The sequence below is a fragment of the Mesoplodon densirostris genome, chromosome 3 (assembly GCF_025265405.1).
Source record: "Mesoplodon densirostris isolate mMesDen1 chromosome 3, mMesDen1 primary haplotype, whole genome shotgun sequence".
In the NCBI taxonomy this organism is placed as follows: Eukaryota; Metazoa; Chordata; class Mammalia; order Artiodactyla; family Ziphiidae; genus Mesoplodon; species Mesoplodon densirostris.
Genome location: NC_082663.1, coordinates 639,222 through 654,580, shown reverse-complemented (window position 1 = coordinate 654,580; position 15,359 = coordinate 639,222). Strand labels below are relative to the sequence as shown.

At 54.5% G+C, this 15,359-nt stretch overlaps 1 protein-coding gene across 1 annotated transcript; it reads right to left on the bottom strand.

Moving 5' to 3' along the window:
• Positions 1-661: 661 nt before the first annotated feature.
• TRIP13 (thyroid hormone receptor interactor 13) lies at positions 662-15,331 on the bottom strand. The gene is made up of 13 exons (XM_060091562.1): positions 15,108-15,331; positions 13,908-14,073; positions 13,684-13,813; positions 12,924-12,979; positions 12,035-12,125; positions 10,704-10,776; positions 8,005-8,068; positions 7,122-7,208; positions 6,805-6,911; positions 4,965-5,118; positions 2,972-3,084; positions 1,920-1,989; positions 662-1,610 (listed from the first exon to the last, which is right to left on the bottom strand). Exons 1-13 carry the CDS (start codon positions 15,197-15,199, stop codon positions 1,515-1,517), a joined length of 1,299 nt encoding a protein of 432 aa, XP_059947545.1. The 5' UTR covers positions 15,200-15,331; the 3' UTR covers positions 662-1,514.
• Positions 15,332-15,359: the final 28 nt, after the last annotated feature.

The window sequence follows — 15,359 nt, the reverse complement described above, 5'->3', positions numbered from 1 at the left end:
GGGGCCTGAACAGGAGCGCGGGGCAAGGCTGGCCGTCTCTGCTGACCACTCTCGCCCCGCCCCCGGGGCCCTGGCTGAACCCGGAGCCCCTGCTGTCCGTCCCGCGGAGCAGCGCTGCCCCCTGGTGCCCAGAGGCGGTGGCGTCAGACATACCCGCGTTCTGGGAAACGGCCCGGTGGAGCCCATTCAGACCTGTGTTGCCGGGCCCGCCGCCGTCCCTCTCGGGGCTTCCCTCCCCCGCTGCCCCCGCGCTCCCCTCTCCTCCCATCTGGACACCTGGACGCTGGGCACTTCAGTAGCAACCCTGGAGCGTGGAGCACCCCCTCCCCTCTTCTGACCCCAGGGCCCACAGACACCACTTTCACCCTATTTCAGGGTCTTGAGGAGACCACAGAGCCAGGCCCCGGCCCCAGGGCCGCAGTCGCTCTAGTCCTGGATCTGACCGGAGCCAAGCACGGCCGACGGCCCAGGGGCGGAAACTCGGGTCCTCCCACCCCCAGCCCAGCCCTGACCCTGGGCCTCCCCGGGCTGCACAGCCACTTGCAGACGATGCACCTTCACCTCAAGGCGTAAAACAGGCTAAAAGTCAAGTAATCGTGTGAGTAATTTTAAAATAAAACTCAAAGCATTTGAGAGTGATAAGAGAATCAAAATGAGAAAATTTTGGAAAAACAATTTTAATACTTAAGAAGTTCTGTGACAAAAGGTAACGTGTTCTTTTAAAAGTATATACGAAACACTAACGTGAAATTTATTTTAGCTTGAGATGAAAGCAACAAACAATATTCTGTGGAATACATCAATTATTGGCCAATTTATTTTACACCTGTTAACGTCAATCTGCATTTGAGCCGTGACTGACCGGGAAACGTCCCCGTAACGACGGCCTGCGCGGGACACCAGGGAGGCTCGCCCCGCGTCAGCCGCTCTTCCCCCGCAAATGGAGCCTGTCTGCTTACTGAGAAGAGCGCCTGCCCTAGAATTTTCTCCTCAATTTCTGTTAACATAGGAACGGGTTTTTCTTATTCATCCGTCTCCAAAATGTCTGCACTAAACAGAACAAGCTCACGGCAAGAAGCAAATGCTGCCTTGCCTTGAGTGACGTGTACTTTTCTTTTAATGCTATGATTACATTCTTATTTAAGGCAATGTAGTTTCTGCTTCGCTTCTATAAAACTTACTTAGTCATCTTTTTTAAACAAAATTTGTCAGCATTTTGGGCCCAATCAACCGGAGCCAGGCTAGAGTAAGGACATCTAGACAGTTCTTTACAAAGAGACACAGAGCTCAGATGATCGTCTTCTAAAACAGAGAAAACGACAGGCTGTTTGTCTTCTAACACACGTTTAAAAATACGTAAATATAACACGCTTCTTGAACAACACCAGCCTGTGGGTTTCTGGCCAGCAAGGCTCAGCCACGGGCTCGGAGATTCCCGGGGCGGCCGCTGCTGTGAGAGAAGCCTGTCGCCTCCTTGCTGTGTGCTCAACGAGAACGCAGACGGGGACGCCAGGTCACACGCACGACGAGAGCTTCTTTCTGTCCTCAAACTGCTTGTCCACGGCCAGAGACAGGGCCTGGAGGAAGCCCTCGATGGTGATGCTGGGGGCCTGGAAAGACAGACGGCATCATGCGTGTTCTCGTCCTCGGAGGGGCCACCCGGCACCCCCCGCCCCAGGCACAAGCACCTCCGAGGAGGCAGGGAGGGCCTGCACGTGAGCTCTCCATGTGCCAGCGAGGGGTGAGCAGACACACGGCCACCTCCTCCCACCGCCCCAGGAGCCCGTCGCTTTAGAAACGTGAAATGAGGCAGAGACCCCAGTGGCGGCAAGTGGGACTGTCAGCGAGGACACACCCTGCTGGACGGGGCGGGCGGCGGAGGACCAGGGCCCGGGGGCGGAGCTCGGCCGGGGACTCACCTGGATGTACAGGGCGTGAGCCAGGAAAGGGAGTTTTCTCAGGACACGGCCGCTGAGGCCCTCACTCTTCCTGTGAACAGGACCACACTCGGGGCGTCAACTCCACCGGACCGCTGCATGTTTCAGGACTAGACCCTGCACGTCCCTCCCCCAGAGCCCCTCGAGGGGGGCCAGGACAGGGTCCTGACGCCACCCACGGCCTCACAAGGAGCACAGCGAGGTGGGCACATGGCTGGCCACGAGGTCTCCCCCGGGAACCGGGCTGCTTCACGTCCTGGTGAACTTCTGCCCAAGTCTCGGCACTGCCCTCGTCTGTCTCACCTCAGCCACTTGAACTAAATCTCTCCAGCAGGGAGTGCCTCCACCCCCCAGGCCCCGCCCGCGCCAGCAGCTGGTGTCTGCAGCGCAGCCCCCCGAAGGGCGCCCACAGCCTTCCGATTTCTCTCCAGTTGATGCAAATTCTAACGGTCCCTTGGGGCTCCGCTCCGTTCCCCAGCTTCCCTCGATCCCCAAGGCCATCGGAGAAGCTGACAGCACTACGAGCCTGGGCCTCGAGCAGGCGTGCCCACGACTCTCGATGCTCACGTGTTACGTGTCCCTCAGTGCCCAGGCAGCTGGACCACTTTCCTTTATTTCCCAAAGCACCAAGCCTAGTGCCCTGATTGTTTAACTGTTTGCTTATCAAAGCAAAAGCCTCCATTTTATTTTCTTGCCCATTTGTAAAAGTCTAACAGATATCGCTTAAGAAATCAGTAATGCGTCAAAGAGAGCCTTCATCTGAACATCTTTCCAGATACCAGGGCAGCACTTTGTTCATGGTCCACTGTCACGTCTAGGAAGCAGGAGGGCAGCTGCCTTCCACCCTCCCGTCCAGGAGCCCAGGGTCGGGGAGGCTGGGGGGCTTCTGGTGCGTGTGCGATGCCTCGGGATCCAGCCCGTGCCGTCTGACCCCAAACTACCACCCCGGCTGCCGCAGGCAGTAACGACGACCTCCCCGCCAATCCCAAAGCAAACGGGCTTCTCTTGGTTACCAAAGTGAGGTCAGTGCTCACCTTGAAATTTCACTCAGAAGGAGGCTCAACTTGGACACGTTGTTTTCAATGAAGCCAATCATCTCCAGCTCACGGAGGGTCAGCAGCTGCTGGCGAGGGTATATGATCTGACACTGTGGGGACAGAGGGAGGGTCAGCAACAGGGACAGCAGCACCTAGACGGCAGACACGCTCCACGTCACATCTCAGAAATCCTAGTAGGGCCGTTGGACCTGCACGGGCCCCAGGAAGCAACTCTCTCACACAGCCCCGCTTCTTCTAACAAAGGCAAGAATACAGACAGCCAAACATGTCTCAGAAGCCACAGCGGCTCAGCCTCTTCTGCTGCTGTGGGCAAAACGCGTCCTCAGCACGTGTCACGTGCAGAGGAACTCAGAGGCGTTGAGTCCAGCCTGATCTTCAGTTTCAACCATGCGTCACATCCCACGATGGACAGCTGGGCCCTGGAGCCGGACTCGGCCGGCCTTTCAAGGAGGGTCTCTGTTCACTGTCTTAACATCAAGACTCTCATTTGGTGGAATGACAGACAGCCTCGAACTGACCGTGGACCCAGGTCCTAGAGTCCACCGGCCAGACCACGTGTCTGCACGTGGGACGCTCCTTCCCAAGCACCCGCGCTGAACTGTCAGGCTGCCACGCTGCCGCTGCCACGCCGTCTGATCCAGAGGCCACGAGAGGAGAAACGAGAGGTCTGGCTGCACATTTGGGAGCGCTGCTGGGGGTCGCAGGTAAAACTAAGCAACAGGGTCTGTGCTGGGTGTGTTCTGACCTTCCCACCTGACTGCGTGACACTCGCTCAGGCTCCCGCGGCCTTCGCCCCAGGGACTCGAGCCGTCCAGCAGGCTCCCGACGGCGCAGGATCACAGTCCCTCGCCGACAGCCTTCAGGGCTGGCCAAACCTCCGCCACGTTGGAATGTCTTCATTTCCCATAAACCGTCTTAAGAAACAATACCTGCTCCAGGCACTCGGCTCCCAGAAAACGTCCGAATGCCTGGCGAAACCTCAGGGCGGACCCTGGACTCGCAGGGGCACCCTGGGAAGGCACCCGGGGCCTCCAGCGGATCCGCCACCACGCAGGCTCCTGAACGGCGGCATCACGTCAAAACCCCACGCCCCACCCCGCCCCCCATGGCGCGGGAAGGCAGAAGGGCCCGGGACAGCGCAGCCGGGGCAGAGACCAGCTCCCGTCCCCGTCACAGAGGCCGGGTCACCCCTGTGAGGACGCTGGGGCCCCCACTCCGTGGTGCAGGCAGTGGTCCCATCCCCCAGCCGGTTACAAGGATGCCAGCCTGGCGATCGCTGTATAAATCCCCGTTTGTTGGCTGCCACGGGCACACGCGGGCCCTTAGACTGACTCGCGAGGGACAGACTGTGAACGTGGACGCACTCGCTGACGCCACGCTCACACTGACGGCAGAACCTGGGGCCGCAAACACTGCAGCCGACGACCTCCCTGTGAACTACGACCTCCAGTCCGGTGACCTCCCTGTGAACCAGGACCACTACTGTTCTTCCTCTTTCAGGGGAGGAAATCGAGGCCCAGAGAGCAGGTCACTTGCAAAGGCCATGAGGTCCGGGACGGGCCCACACCCCTACGCACTCGGCACCTGCACATCAGGAGATCAAACCACCGTGGTGATCAGCAAAACACTGGACCAGTGGCTGTGATTTCGACTATTCGCTCAACCTGCAGATACAACAACTGTAGCTTTCTCTCTCTCTCTTTTTTTTTGGCCTCACCACATGGCCCGTGGGATTTTAGCTCCCCGACCAGGGATCGACCCCTCACCCCATGCAGTGGAAACACGGAGCCTTAACCACTGCACCACCAGGGAAGTCCCCAACAACTGTAACTTTCAATCTCAGGAGATGATTGATGTCAGGTTGAGAGACCTCATTCCATATTGGAACCAGATATATTAGGCTCCATCAGCAAGTTAAGAAAGCATAAGAAACCTACTGATTAGTAGAGAGAGAAAAAAACCAAGGTACCCTCATCAGTTCTTCCAGGCAGGAGAGGTAGATTCTGAAGATGGCTGCTGCGGAGGGCGGCCCAATGTACTGCCTGATGTCAGCTCTGTCCACAAAGGCCACGTCGATCTTCTCCGTGATGTTGGACGTGGTCAGGATCACCACGTTGGAGTGCCTGCGGACAGAGAGGTGGGGACCGGTCACCCCATGCCGGAGGGACTCAACCACACCTGACCCGACACGAGGAGCATCAGGACAGACGGCCACCAAGGTCCCGGGCATTCAGCCAGCGCCCTTCAGCCGGCTACACGCCCCCTCCGCACACCTGCCCACGAGGCCTTCCAAAGCCCTGCGCCTTGAGCTCCTGCCTGACCCCCAACTCCTGCCAGGTTCTCCTGGCTGCAACACAGCAGACCCTCCCCGGGCTGTGCCCTGGTCGCTCCCCTGCCTCCCGGAAAGCTCTGCTGGGCCCCTGCTTGACATCCCCCTGCCTTCCACCCACGGCAAACCCCTCACCTCTGCACGCGCCCCCGAGCCCCCAGCACCTACACTCCCGCCTGCCTGGGCATGGCCATACATAGGTACACAGCCCTCTGCAGGGTGAGCAGGGTGAGCCCGGGGTGAAGCGGGCACACGGGCCAGGAGGCTGGTGAGCCCAGGCTGCGCAGAGGGCGCACACACGCCGCTGGGACCCTCGTCCGGGGCTCGGGCTTTTCACAAACGGTCAGACCCACACAGAGGCAGCATGAGGTGACGGGGTGAGAGACAAACCAGAGCCCCAGTCTCCAGTCCTCCCGGAGTGACGGGGGTGGTCCGGGGCCCATCTTCTGCCTGAGCAGTGGGTGCGCAGCAAGGCCATCGGTGCAATGGCAACCGCAGGGAGTTGGGGTTTCTGGGCCGAACGAGGGCCGGGGACCGTGTGGACGTACAGGTCTTCGGTGGAGACCTGCCCACCAGAACCGTGAGCAGGGCGGGAGTGAAGGCCCCTCCCCCGCCCAGAGACGCCGGGGAGACGCTGGCAGCAGAAACGGAGCGGTCAGGAGAGCGGAGAGAGGGAGGGGCCCGGGGGCCGAATGCCGAGGACGGCTCCACACTAAGCGCTGGGGTGGACGAGGGGGCAGCGGCAGGGGGAGAAACCAGACCGAAGAGTGGGGCGGCGGGGTGAGCGGGGGGAGACGAGAGGGCCTACACCTCACACGAAGTTCGCTTGCAGGACAAGCAAGGGACGCCTGCAGCTGACGCCAACAGACACTGAAGATGTTCTCCGCCGTGAAGAACACTGTGACGGCCACGGTAATTACGTCCGACATAGCACAGTGTAGTTCACGGCACCCCACTCAGCAGACCCCCTTCTGAGCGCGGCACGTGGGGAGCAACGGGAGAACCCCGAGGGGCTGGCGGGAGACCGCACAGAGCAGATGGGGCTTCTCGTGAGTCAGGAGCCGCCCCCAGAGCTGGACCGGCTTTGGGCACACTGGCCACAGGCCTGGGCTGCAAGGCTGGGCTGCGGACACACGAACCCGGCCCCGTGAAGGGCGAGCAGCTGGTGCCCCACCTGCCCAGTGCCGGCCCTTCAACGGCCACCGACACCGGGTCCTGCTGGCACTGACTCAGACACTACATTTATGCTTCTCTGCAGGACACACATCCTCCCCACACCCCAGGTTTGTTTTGTATTTTTAATACTTTAATAAAGCAAAAAATACTTAATTTCTAAAACGTGCATTTAGCACAAGCTGCCTCAAATGTGGAGAAGACAGAGCCCACGCTCAGTGCCAGATGCCTTCTTAGCTAGAAAAGCTGGGAGTAAGGCGGAGCGGTGTCCGTGCTTCTCAGGCAAGCCCGCCGTGCACAGCGCTACCTTTTGATCTGATCGATCTGGGTCAACACGGCGTTGACGACGCGGATGGCGTCCGAAGGCTCGGCACCCGCCCTGCAGGCGTTGCGGGCGGCCGTCAGGCTCTCCACCTGTAGGGACAAAGCAACGGGGCGCTGTCAGCTGGGCAGACGCAGGTGTGAGCGTGCGCAGGGGCACCCTGAGCCTGATGAGAGGGGTGCCCAAGGGGCAAGGACTGCAGGACACGGAGCCATGCGGGGCTGGCGGCGCCCCAGCAAGTTACGAGGCCGCTCAGTCTTGAGCCTCATCCAGTCACAGGTTTAACGTCTGAACACACGTACCTCGTCAATCAGCACAAACACCAGAGCATCTTTGTCATCAATTAAGTCCTGAATCTTCTGGAACATCCTAGTTACCAGCTTGCCACTCTGGAAGCAAATCACTCTTTATTATCCACTTGCACTCATCAAGCTGCCTGGTGCACACGTGTCCACTGTCCCCACCTGGCTTCGCTCTGACCCCAGGTGGCCACACAAGCCCACCGTCTCCTGACGGCCCCTCGGAAAACTCCCTGAACCAGAGAAGCCAGTCTGCAGAGAACCCAGATGTCCTCCCTCCTGGCTTCGTGGGCCAGGGATGCATGGCTCGGGTGACTCGCACCTTGGCCCACCTGTCTTCCCTCCTTTCCCTTCCCAGTTGTCCTCATGACCAGGACAGCCTGGGTCTCGTGTGCTAACCGGCCCGGTGCACCCCTTATGGGCACTCCCTGTCCCCACTCACCACCCACCAGGGGGACCTCCTGACACAGGTGCCTGCGGCAGAGCCTTTCAGAGGTGAGGGGCGCCTGTGACATCACGTGGCTGGAGTCCCTCAGTTCACAGGTGGTGACCGAGGCTCAAGCCCCAAGCGCACGCGCAGCTGAGGGGTGCCGCCCCGTGAGAAGGCAGACCCTTCCCTCCTAAGCTTACACTGACCTTCCTGTCCTAGCCAGTCAGAGGTCTGGATGTGACGGGCAGAGGGTCCTCTCAGGCCTCACGCTATTTCCAAGTTACCGCTGAGCTCTGCAAGTTTTCTCTGACCACAAAGTTAGCCCCTTGTTCACTTTCCCATTTCACTTCTTTCTCTCCTAAAGCTTTTGGAGGAGAAAGTTTGCCTAATCTACAGGACAACTTTTCAGCTGCATGGCTGACAATCCAGAGAACTGGAATTAGTACTAACACTTACCTCTGAAAACCACTTAGAGAAGAGACTGTGGCTGTTTATTTCAATTAACTGGCCATACTGGTACCTAAGACAGGAAAAATAGAGTCACAGCAATTGTTACAAATCAGCCCGGCAGCCTCCCCGGCAGCAGCCACCTCCACCTGTTAATGCGACATGTCTCGAATGCCCAGTAGGTTGAGAATGGCTGCTTTGTTACATCATTACAGCCACTGACACAGGACTGGGCTCCCTCGCAAGCTATATACGAAAAATTATGAAAAGTCTAACAAGATGCATCAACGTCAATGGTTCTATAGATGCAGCAAATTAAGTTTCTCGAACGGAACAGTATCTTCATTTGAATTAAAACAAGAATAAAATCCCTCTCATTTTAAATCTACTTATAATTTACACTTCCATATTGAAAAAGCATTACCTGCACTAACACAGCAAACAAATCAAAACACAAGCATGCAAAATTTTTTGGCCAGAGCGGAACATTTTTTCCTCCTTCCACAAAACCGTAAAGAATGTGACAATCTGTTTTCCAGCATAAAATTACTTCCTGCAAACCTAGAGCCCTGGAAAGCTCAAAAGGGAACCTGAACACATACTGACTGAAATCCAGCACTAACACTCCATCCACCAAGGAGGTGGCAAGAGATCTGGATGCACTTAGTTCTGACTAAAATTGAACAGGAAACAGGCCCGAGAAAAGCTAACTCCCAGGTCCTCTTCACAGTTTCTTTCATGTCAAAAGTCCACAGAAGAAAAAGAATTACTTTTAAAAAGTATCATTAATTTTCCAGTTAAAAAAGACCATTTACTAATTCTGTTTAACAAAATAGGAGAAGGGGGAGACAGACAACTTAATGAATACAGATCGGGTTGACTATTAAACAAAATTAATTATAAAGCATTTTGATTATTAAGTGAAGTGGGCGAAAAAGCCTTGCTAAGACTTCTTTCTGCCACAAAATAAGTACAGATTTCCAGATCTTTGTACTGGAAAAGTCACATTTCTTGTAATAACACCTCCCCCTCTGGTGGCTTAGGAAACTGCCCTTAAGAGGTCTTCAAAACACAGATGCATTTCACTATGTAAAGCCCAAGGCCAAGTTACTAAACATAAAAAAAAGGGTTGAAATAAAGCAATTTCCCTACTTATAAGACATTTTTGAAAACAAAATAGATTTAAAAGTAAATCTCACAGGATTTCCTCTTCTAGTCATACGGGATCAACAGGGATCATATTTACCTTCTGCCTTAACCAACTGGAAAACCAGTCAGAACAAATGAAACAACGTCTGTGACAGGCACTGGACAACAGCTGCAGAGGACTGTGACCCGAGAGGAGGGCAATGGGGCGAGCGCGACCGCCCTGACTTCCTGCCTGGAGCACCTTCCAACAGTGACCGTGGTGGGGACCCAGGAAGAGTGGCCATCAGGCTGAGTCGAGGAGACAGAGGCCAGAGTTCAAGGAGCCTGAGGTGTCTGGATGCTACAGAGCAGGGTTCCAGAGAGGAGGGCGATACACAGGAATAAAGCTCCAGAAACCATCACGGGGCCCTGGAGTCTTTCCTGGATATGTGGTGTGTCTGAGTAGGGAAACCTTGGCGCTCACAGGCCGGGAGTGTTCAAGGCCCCAACAGCCAACGTGCAGAGTATTTGCTGCTCATTCAGGGGCTCAACTGAGACCCGAGAAGGGCCCCACCTGAGGGTTAAGCCTAGACCACATCGAGACGCCTCTCAAACAAAGCTTAAAAAGAGACCTCAAAAGGATCACACCAAAGACAAGTACACAAATGCCTGCCAGAACAAAACCCAGCAGTCATTATAGACAGACCACAGAATCCAGACGCTTGAAATCATAACGTCCGCATTCAATCAAAAATTACCTGACACGCCAAGAAGCAGAAACATGTGTCCCGTAACCAGACCCAGATGATAATGACAATGGACTTGGTAGACAGAGCATAAGACAGCTATCATACACGTACCCAAGGATTTACCAAGAACACAATGGGACAAGAAACGCAAGTATAAAAGGAACCAAACAGAATCTCCAAAGAAAAATACACTATCAGAAATGAAAATTTCACTGACAGATCGTATACTGCAGAAAACTATACAAAATGAAACACAGACAGAAAATTTCAAAAACCTGAAAAAAACATAAGAGCACATCAGTGGCCTGTGGGACAATATCAGGCAGTCTAACACGTAAACAAATGCAGAGAGCAGGGGAATTAGTTGAAAAGATAACAGCCAAATATTCCCCAAATGTGATAAAACTATAAACCCCAAAACTGACAAAACTCAAGGAGGAACAGACAAACCCAGCGCTAGGCTTGGACAGTCCTCCCAGGAAGTGACAGGACAGCAGACAGATGATCAGCATGGACATCAAGCATCCTGAGCTAACATACATGGAACAGTCGACCCAACAAGAGCAGAAACACGTTCTAAGGGCACATGGTGGGACAGTCACCAGGAGAGACCACGTGCTGGTCATAAAGCAAGTCTCAACACATTTAAAAAGACTGGAATCGTAACTCAAGACAATGCTGAGTGCAGAGGAATTCATTAATTTACATTGAAAGACAGAGACCTACTATTCATGTAAAATGATTTAAAAATAAAAACAGTTTCCGTTGTTATAACTGAAAACGCAGCAAACCCACTTCTGTGGCTCTCCTCTCTCAAATTACCGAAGTTACCTGCTTGAGAGTCTGATGGTCAATTTCTGGGCTAAAGCTTTACACAGGGATGTTTTTCCAGTTCCTGGAGGACCTGGAACAAAATGCAAGCAAATATGTTTTTAAGTTAGCGCTATAACAAATTTCTTAAACAACAGTAGTTGCATCATCCACAGGATATAAGATAACGAACAGACTTCAATGCTACGAATGTTATTACCACAAGTACCGCTTATGAACTTACAAAGAAATCTCCTAGCGGTGTAAATGCTAGAAAACATCAACAAGTATGCCAAGTATGGCCCACAATCCGCTCCACGTTTCTTTGTCCATATCTTCACTGACATCCTCCTCATCCCCACACATCCTCTATGAAATCCACTGATTACGAAAATCCACCTTTCAAAAGTCAAACACACCTTTCCTGGTAGCCATCAGGACCCTGAAGGCACTGACGTGTGCTCTTTCTGGAGCCCAAGGAACCACCATCTTTCACTCCAGTTACCTGGACGTGGGCTCGAACCCCACGCTACACAGGGAGAGCCGTAAGGCGAGGGCTTGTGCCCTGTGTGTGTGTCACTTAGCACAGAGTTTTGCAGGAACTCTGAGGTAACTGATGTGGAAGCATGAACCCACCCCTAGAAAATGCTGACACGTCCAGCTCTGATTTTCTGCATTTTCCATAGTTTACGAGTAAATATACAACCAATTCTAAATGGAAGTGATGTACTGCACTAGTTAAAACGCCTCTTGATTGCCTACACTGACCCTGGTATTAAGACAATCTGCCAGAATATGTGCTATTTAAAAGACATTGTTTTCTTTAAGTTGTATACAAGCCTACAATCTTTATTGTATAAAGAGACTAATTACCCTTTTAATTATAGCTCCTACTTCACTAAAATTGGGGTTTTTCTCTCGATTCTTTTCTCTCCAGGGACATTAAGAAAGAAAACCCAGTATTCTCCTCCAAGAACTAGACAGAGTCCTGTAAAGTGTGGCTTTTGCAGTTTATTACCCGTCAAGGGAAGCTCTAAGGACACTATGAAGAAATACAAGGCAACTGCTATCCTAAGGAGTCCACAATCAATCGGGAAATAAGGCAGTTATTTGAAAAGTTTAATAATAGTATAAAAAGTCACAAGGCATAATCAGGTGGCTGCCAAATGAAGGGTCAAGTAACCAAAGCCCAGAGAGCATGAGCCCGACTGGCTTCACAGAGGAGGACGGTCTAGGACAACTCTGGCCCCACCAGAAAAAAGGAGCTGCAACTCCTCGCAGAAGGACAAAGGCACAAGTAAAAGCCTGATTTCACGCAGTTTATCTTGTCAAACAAAGCTGTAGTGCTTTACCGTGAAGCAGCACCACCCGGTTCCAGGTGATGAGATTGCTGTCGACATTCTTGTCGGAAAACAGTAAGGTTGTCATCACATAGTCAAGGAGCTGCGTGGAGAAGGGAAAAATGCAGATAAAGTCCCCAGCAAGGCAAAGGTTCCGCTGAACGTGCCCTAAACGAGCAGAGCGACGGGAGTCTTCAGAGACTGCCATGGCCAGACACTTGCCAGACACCTACAGGCTTTCAACTCGGACGGTAACTTGAGGTATAAGAGGACAAGCGCTGGCTGTTACTGTTTTAAGGATAAAAGGGGAACACAAAGATCACTTTTATTTAAAATGCCAACGACACACAAAACAACTGAGGGACACGCCAAGTAAGAGTGAGCTCCTTCCTCTGGGACACAGCAGTGGAGCAGCACACGGCACATTCACTGAAAGAACAACAGCCAGGGCTCTGCAGTCCACTGTGGCCGCCTAGAGGAGCCTGGGGTGATGAGGGGCGGTGGGGACAGACCCCTAGTGTCCCCCCAGTGTGCAGGACTCTTCCCCTTGAAGGGGCTTCAGACACGTTGGTACCTGCTCAGCCCTGCCCACCTGCTGAGTCTGCCCCTCAGCACTGCCTCCTCAGCCCACGGGAGTGACCATGTGCACGTGCTTGGTCACACCAAGCGTGTGACCCAGAGCAAGTGGTCTTCACCCTCCCAACACTCCCCCTTCTCCCAGGGGGAACTCCCCGGAGGGCAGCTCCACTCAGGAGCAATCCCACAGGACAGAAATCCAGGACATGGGCTGCTGGTAAGCAGTGTTCACAAAAGCCCACCTGAGTCAAGGAGTGCTAGAGAGTGACACAATAATGATTCTACTTCAAATAATGGGGTCTTTTGGGAAAAACGCACAACTCACGTGAGATTTGACTTCCACATCATACACCAGGCTGTCCCAAAGCCCATGGAATTCAACTGAGAGAATAAAACAAAAACCTAATTTTAGGAAAGGAAGCCTTGTACCTACTGGTTAGGTCTGCCCCGAGCCGCTGATGCCCTCCACCGCTCCACACGCGGTAAGCTAAAATTCTGGTTACAGGGAAGCTAAACTTTTTAAATTGTTCTTAAAATTACAGACGTTGAACAAATGGTAGTCGCACGTGGCTTTGGATAGATAATTAACCTCCTTGTCATATTATTCTGTGCACCTGTCTTTGGGGACCTATGCTCGGACACAAGCACAGACCCTGAACCCACCACTCTCCCCACGAGCCGACATTCCGGCAGGGCCGAGCGGCGGGTCTATTCTAGTCGTTAGGACATCAAGCCTAACCTGGATTAGAAGCAGGATTCTGCCTGCTAGACCCCATCGGCAAAGTTCACAGAGGAGCATCGAGAAGGCAGGAGAAAGGAGTGGTCCAGCAGGACTGACCAGCTGGGCAGGAAAGAAGAGCAGCAGTGTAATTCTCCATTAGCACTGTCCTTGAGGGATCCATCCAAATAGGTTCATACTGGAAATTTCTACCTTTCTCTGTCATGATATACTTTCTATTTCATAGCAGATAAAACATTCTAAAATTCTACACAGCGGACAAAATCTCCTCGACAAGCCAAGGCGTGTGCCACCCTCCGACCTCCCATTCTTGGCATGCTCTGCCTACTGTTACTGTCCCAGGTACCTGCAGGCAGCATCCAATGGTTTGCCGCAATTATATTTTCTGTCTCTTCCTCCAAATTTTCACTGCTGGGGCCATCTTCATTCAGCTGGAAGATGTGAAGTGCAATAGTGCACATGCTCAAATCAATGGGCTGCGATGAGAAGGAAACATCAGATAAATCTACACGACACACCCTCAAAACAGCAAGTGCACGTTCACGGGGCCACTGAGAATTAGTAAGTTACCTGCGGATCTTTAGCCTTTAATTCCGTGTCAACAATGGACACAGACTGCACATTTCTGGTCAGAAAAGGCTCATCAAACTCAGTCCATGTGTAATCACCAAACACAATATTGTGCCTGCTGAGAAGCTTTCTAACACTCAGCTTTAGATCTTCTCTTTTTGCGGTGCTAGGAAAACAAACAAAACATGTAAGTCAGGTCTGAGTTAAAACCCAGCTTTTTTTTTTTTTTTTTTTTTTTTTGCAGTACGCAGGCCTCTCACTGTTGTGGCCTCTCCCGTTGCGGAGCACAGGCTCCCGACACACAGGCTCAGCGGCCATGGCTCACGGGCCCAGCCGCTCCGCAGCACGTGGGATCCTCCCGGACCGGGCCACGAACCCGTGTCCCCTGTATCGGCAGGCGGACTCTCAACCACTGCGCCACCAGGGAAGCCCAAAACCAACATTTTAACAATAAGTGATTTAAAAGAAAAAAGAAAAAAAAACCAGACGGAACAGGGGAAAGTGCAGCAGTGAAGAGGGCAGGCGGGAGGGCCTGCCTGGGGAGCAGACCTGCGCGGGCTCCTAGTGACCTGGGGAAGCCGCCCAAGGGCTCTGGGCCCCAGGTCCCCATCCGAAGAAGGGGCGACGGCAAGAGCCCGTGCCACCCTGGGCTCCTAGAGGTCAGTCACTACGCTGGAGCTGTGCTGGACAACGCGAGGCCCACCGTGATGCCCGCAAGGCGCAGCCGCAGTGACAGGGCTGTGATTAGCGGAGACTGGAAGCCCCACAGCTGCGGCGGCGGGCGACGAGGCCGTGAGCTGCGGTCCCCCTTCAGCCCACTGCCCGCTGCTTCCCAGACCTCGCAGACCCTTCGGCTGCACCTAGAGCCCCCCATCCCGCCGCGCGCAGGGGCCAGTCACCCGCCACCGGCACCTCCGGCCCCTCCCCGCCCACCGAGGCCAGACAGGGTTCGCCGGGGATCGGGACTGCGGGCGAGGGTGCGGTGTCAGGGCCGTTTCCCCAGACTCGGAGCTCCTGCGACCGGCCGTCCCAGACCCCGGCGTTCCCTGGCTCGGCCGGGGCCGGGCCGGAGTCCGCCTCGGGATCGGAGTCGGCTCCTGTCAGGGCGGGATCTGGTCGGGGTCAGGCTCGGGGGGCCGGGTCAAGGTCGGGTGTTGTCAGGTCGGGGTTGCGCCGCGGTCGGCTCGGGGCCCGGCTCACCTGCCGCTCCGCTGGTGGACCTCCACATGGACGGTCGGCGCCTCGGCCACGCAGGGCAGCGCCTGCTTCAGGTCGCCCACGGCCTCGTCCATGGCGCCGCCGCCGGGAGCCGAGAGGAACGAGCCGGACCGCGGCCGCCGCCGCCTCTCGCCCCACGCAGCCGCCACCGTAGCTGCCTCAGCCCTCCGCTGCGCCCGCGCTTCGAACTTGCCGCGCGCAGCGTCCCGCCCCCTGACCCGGAAGCGCCGGCGC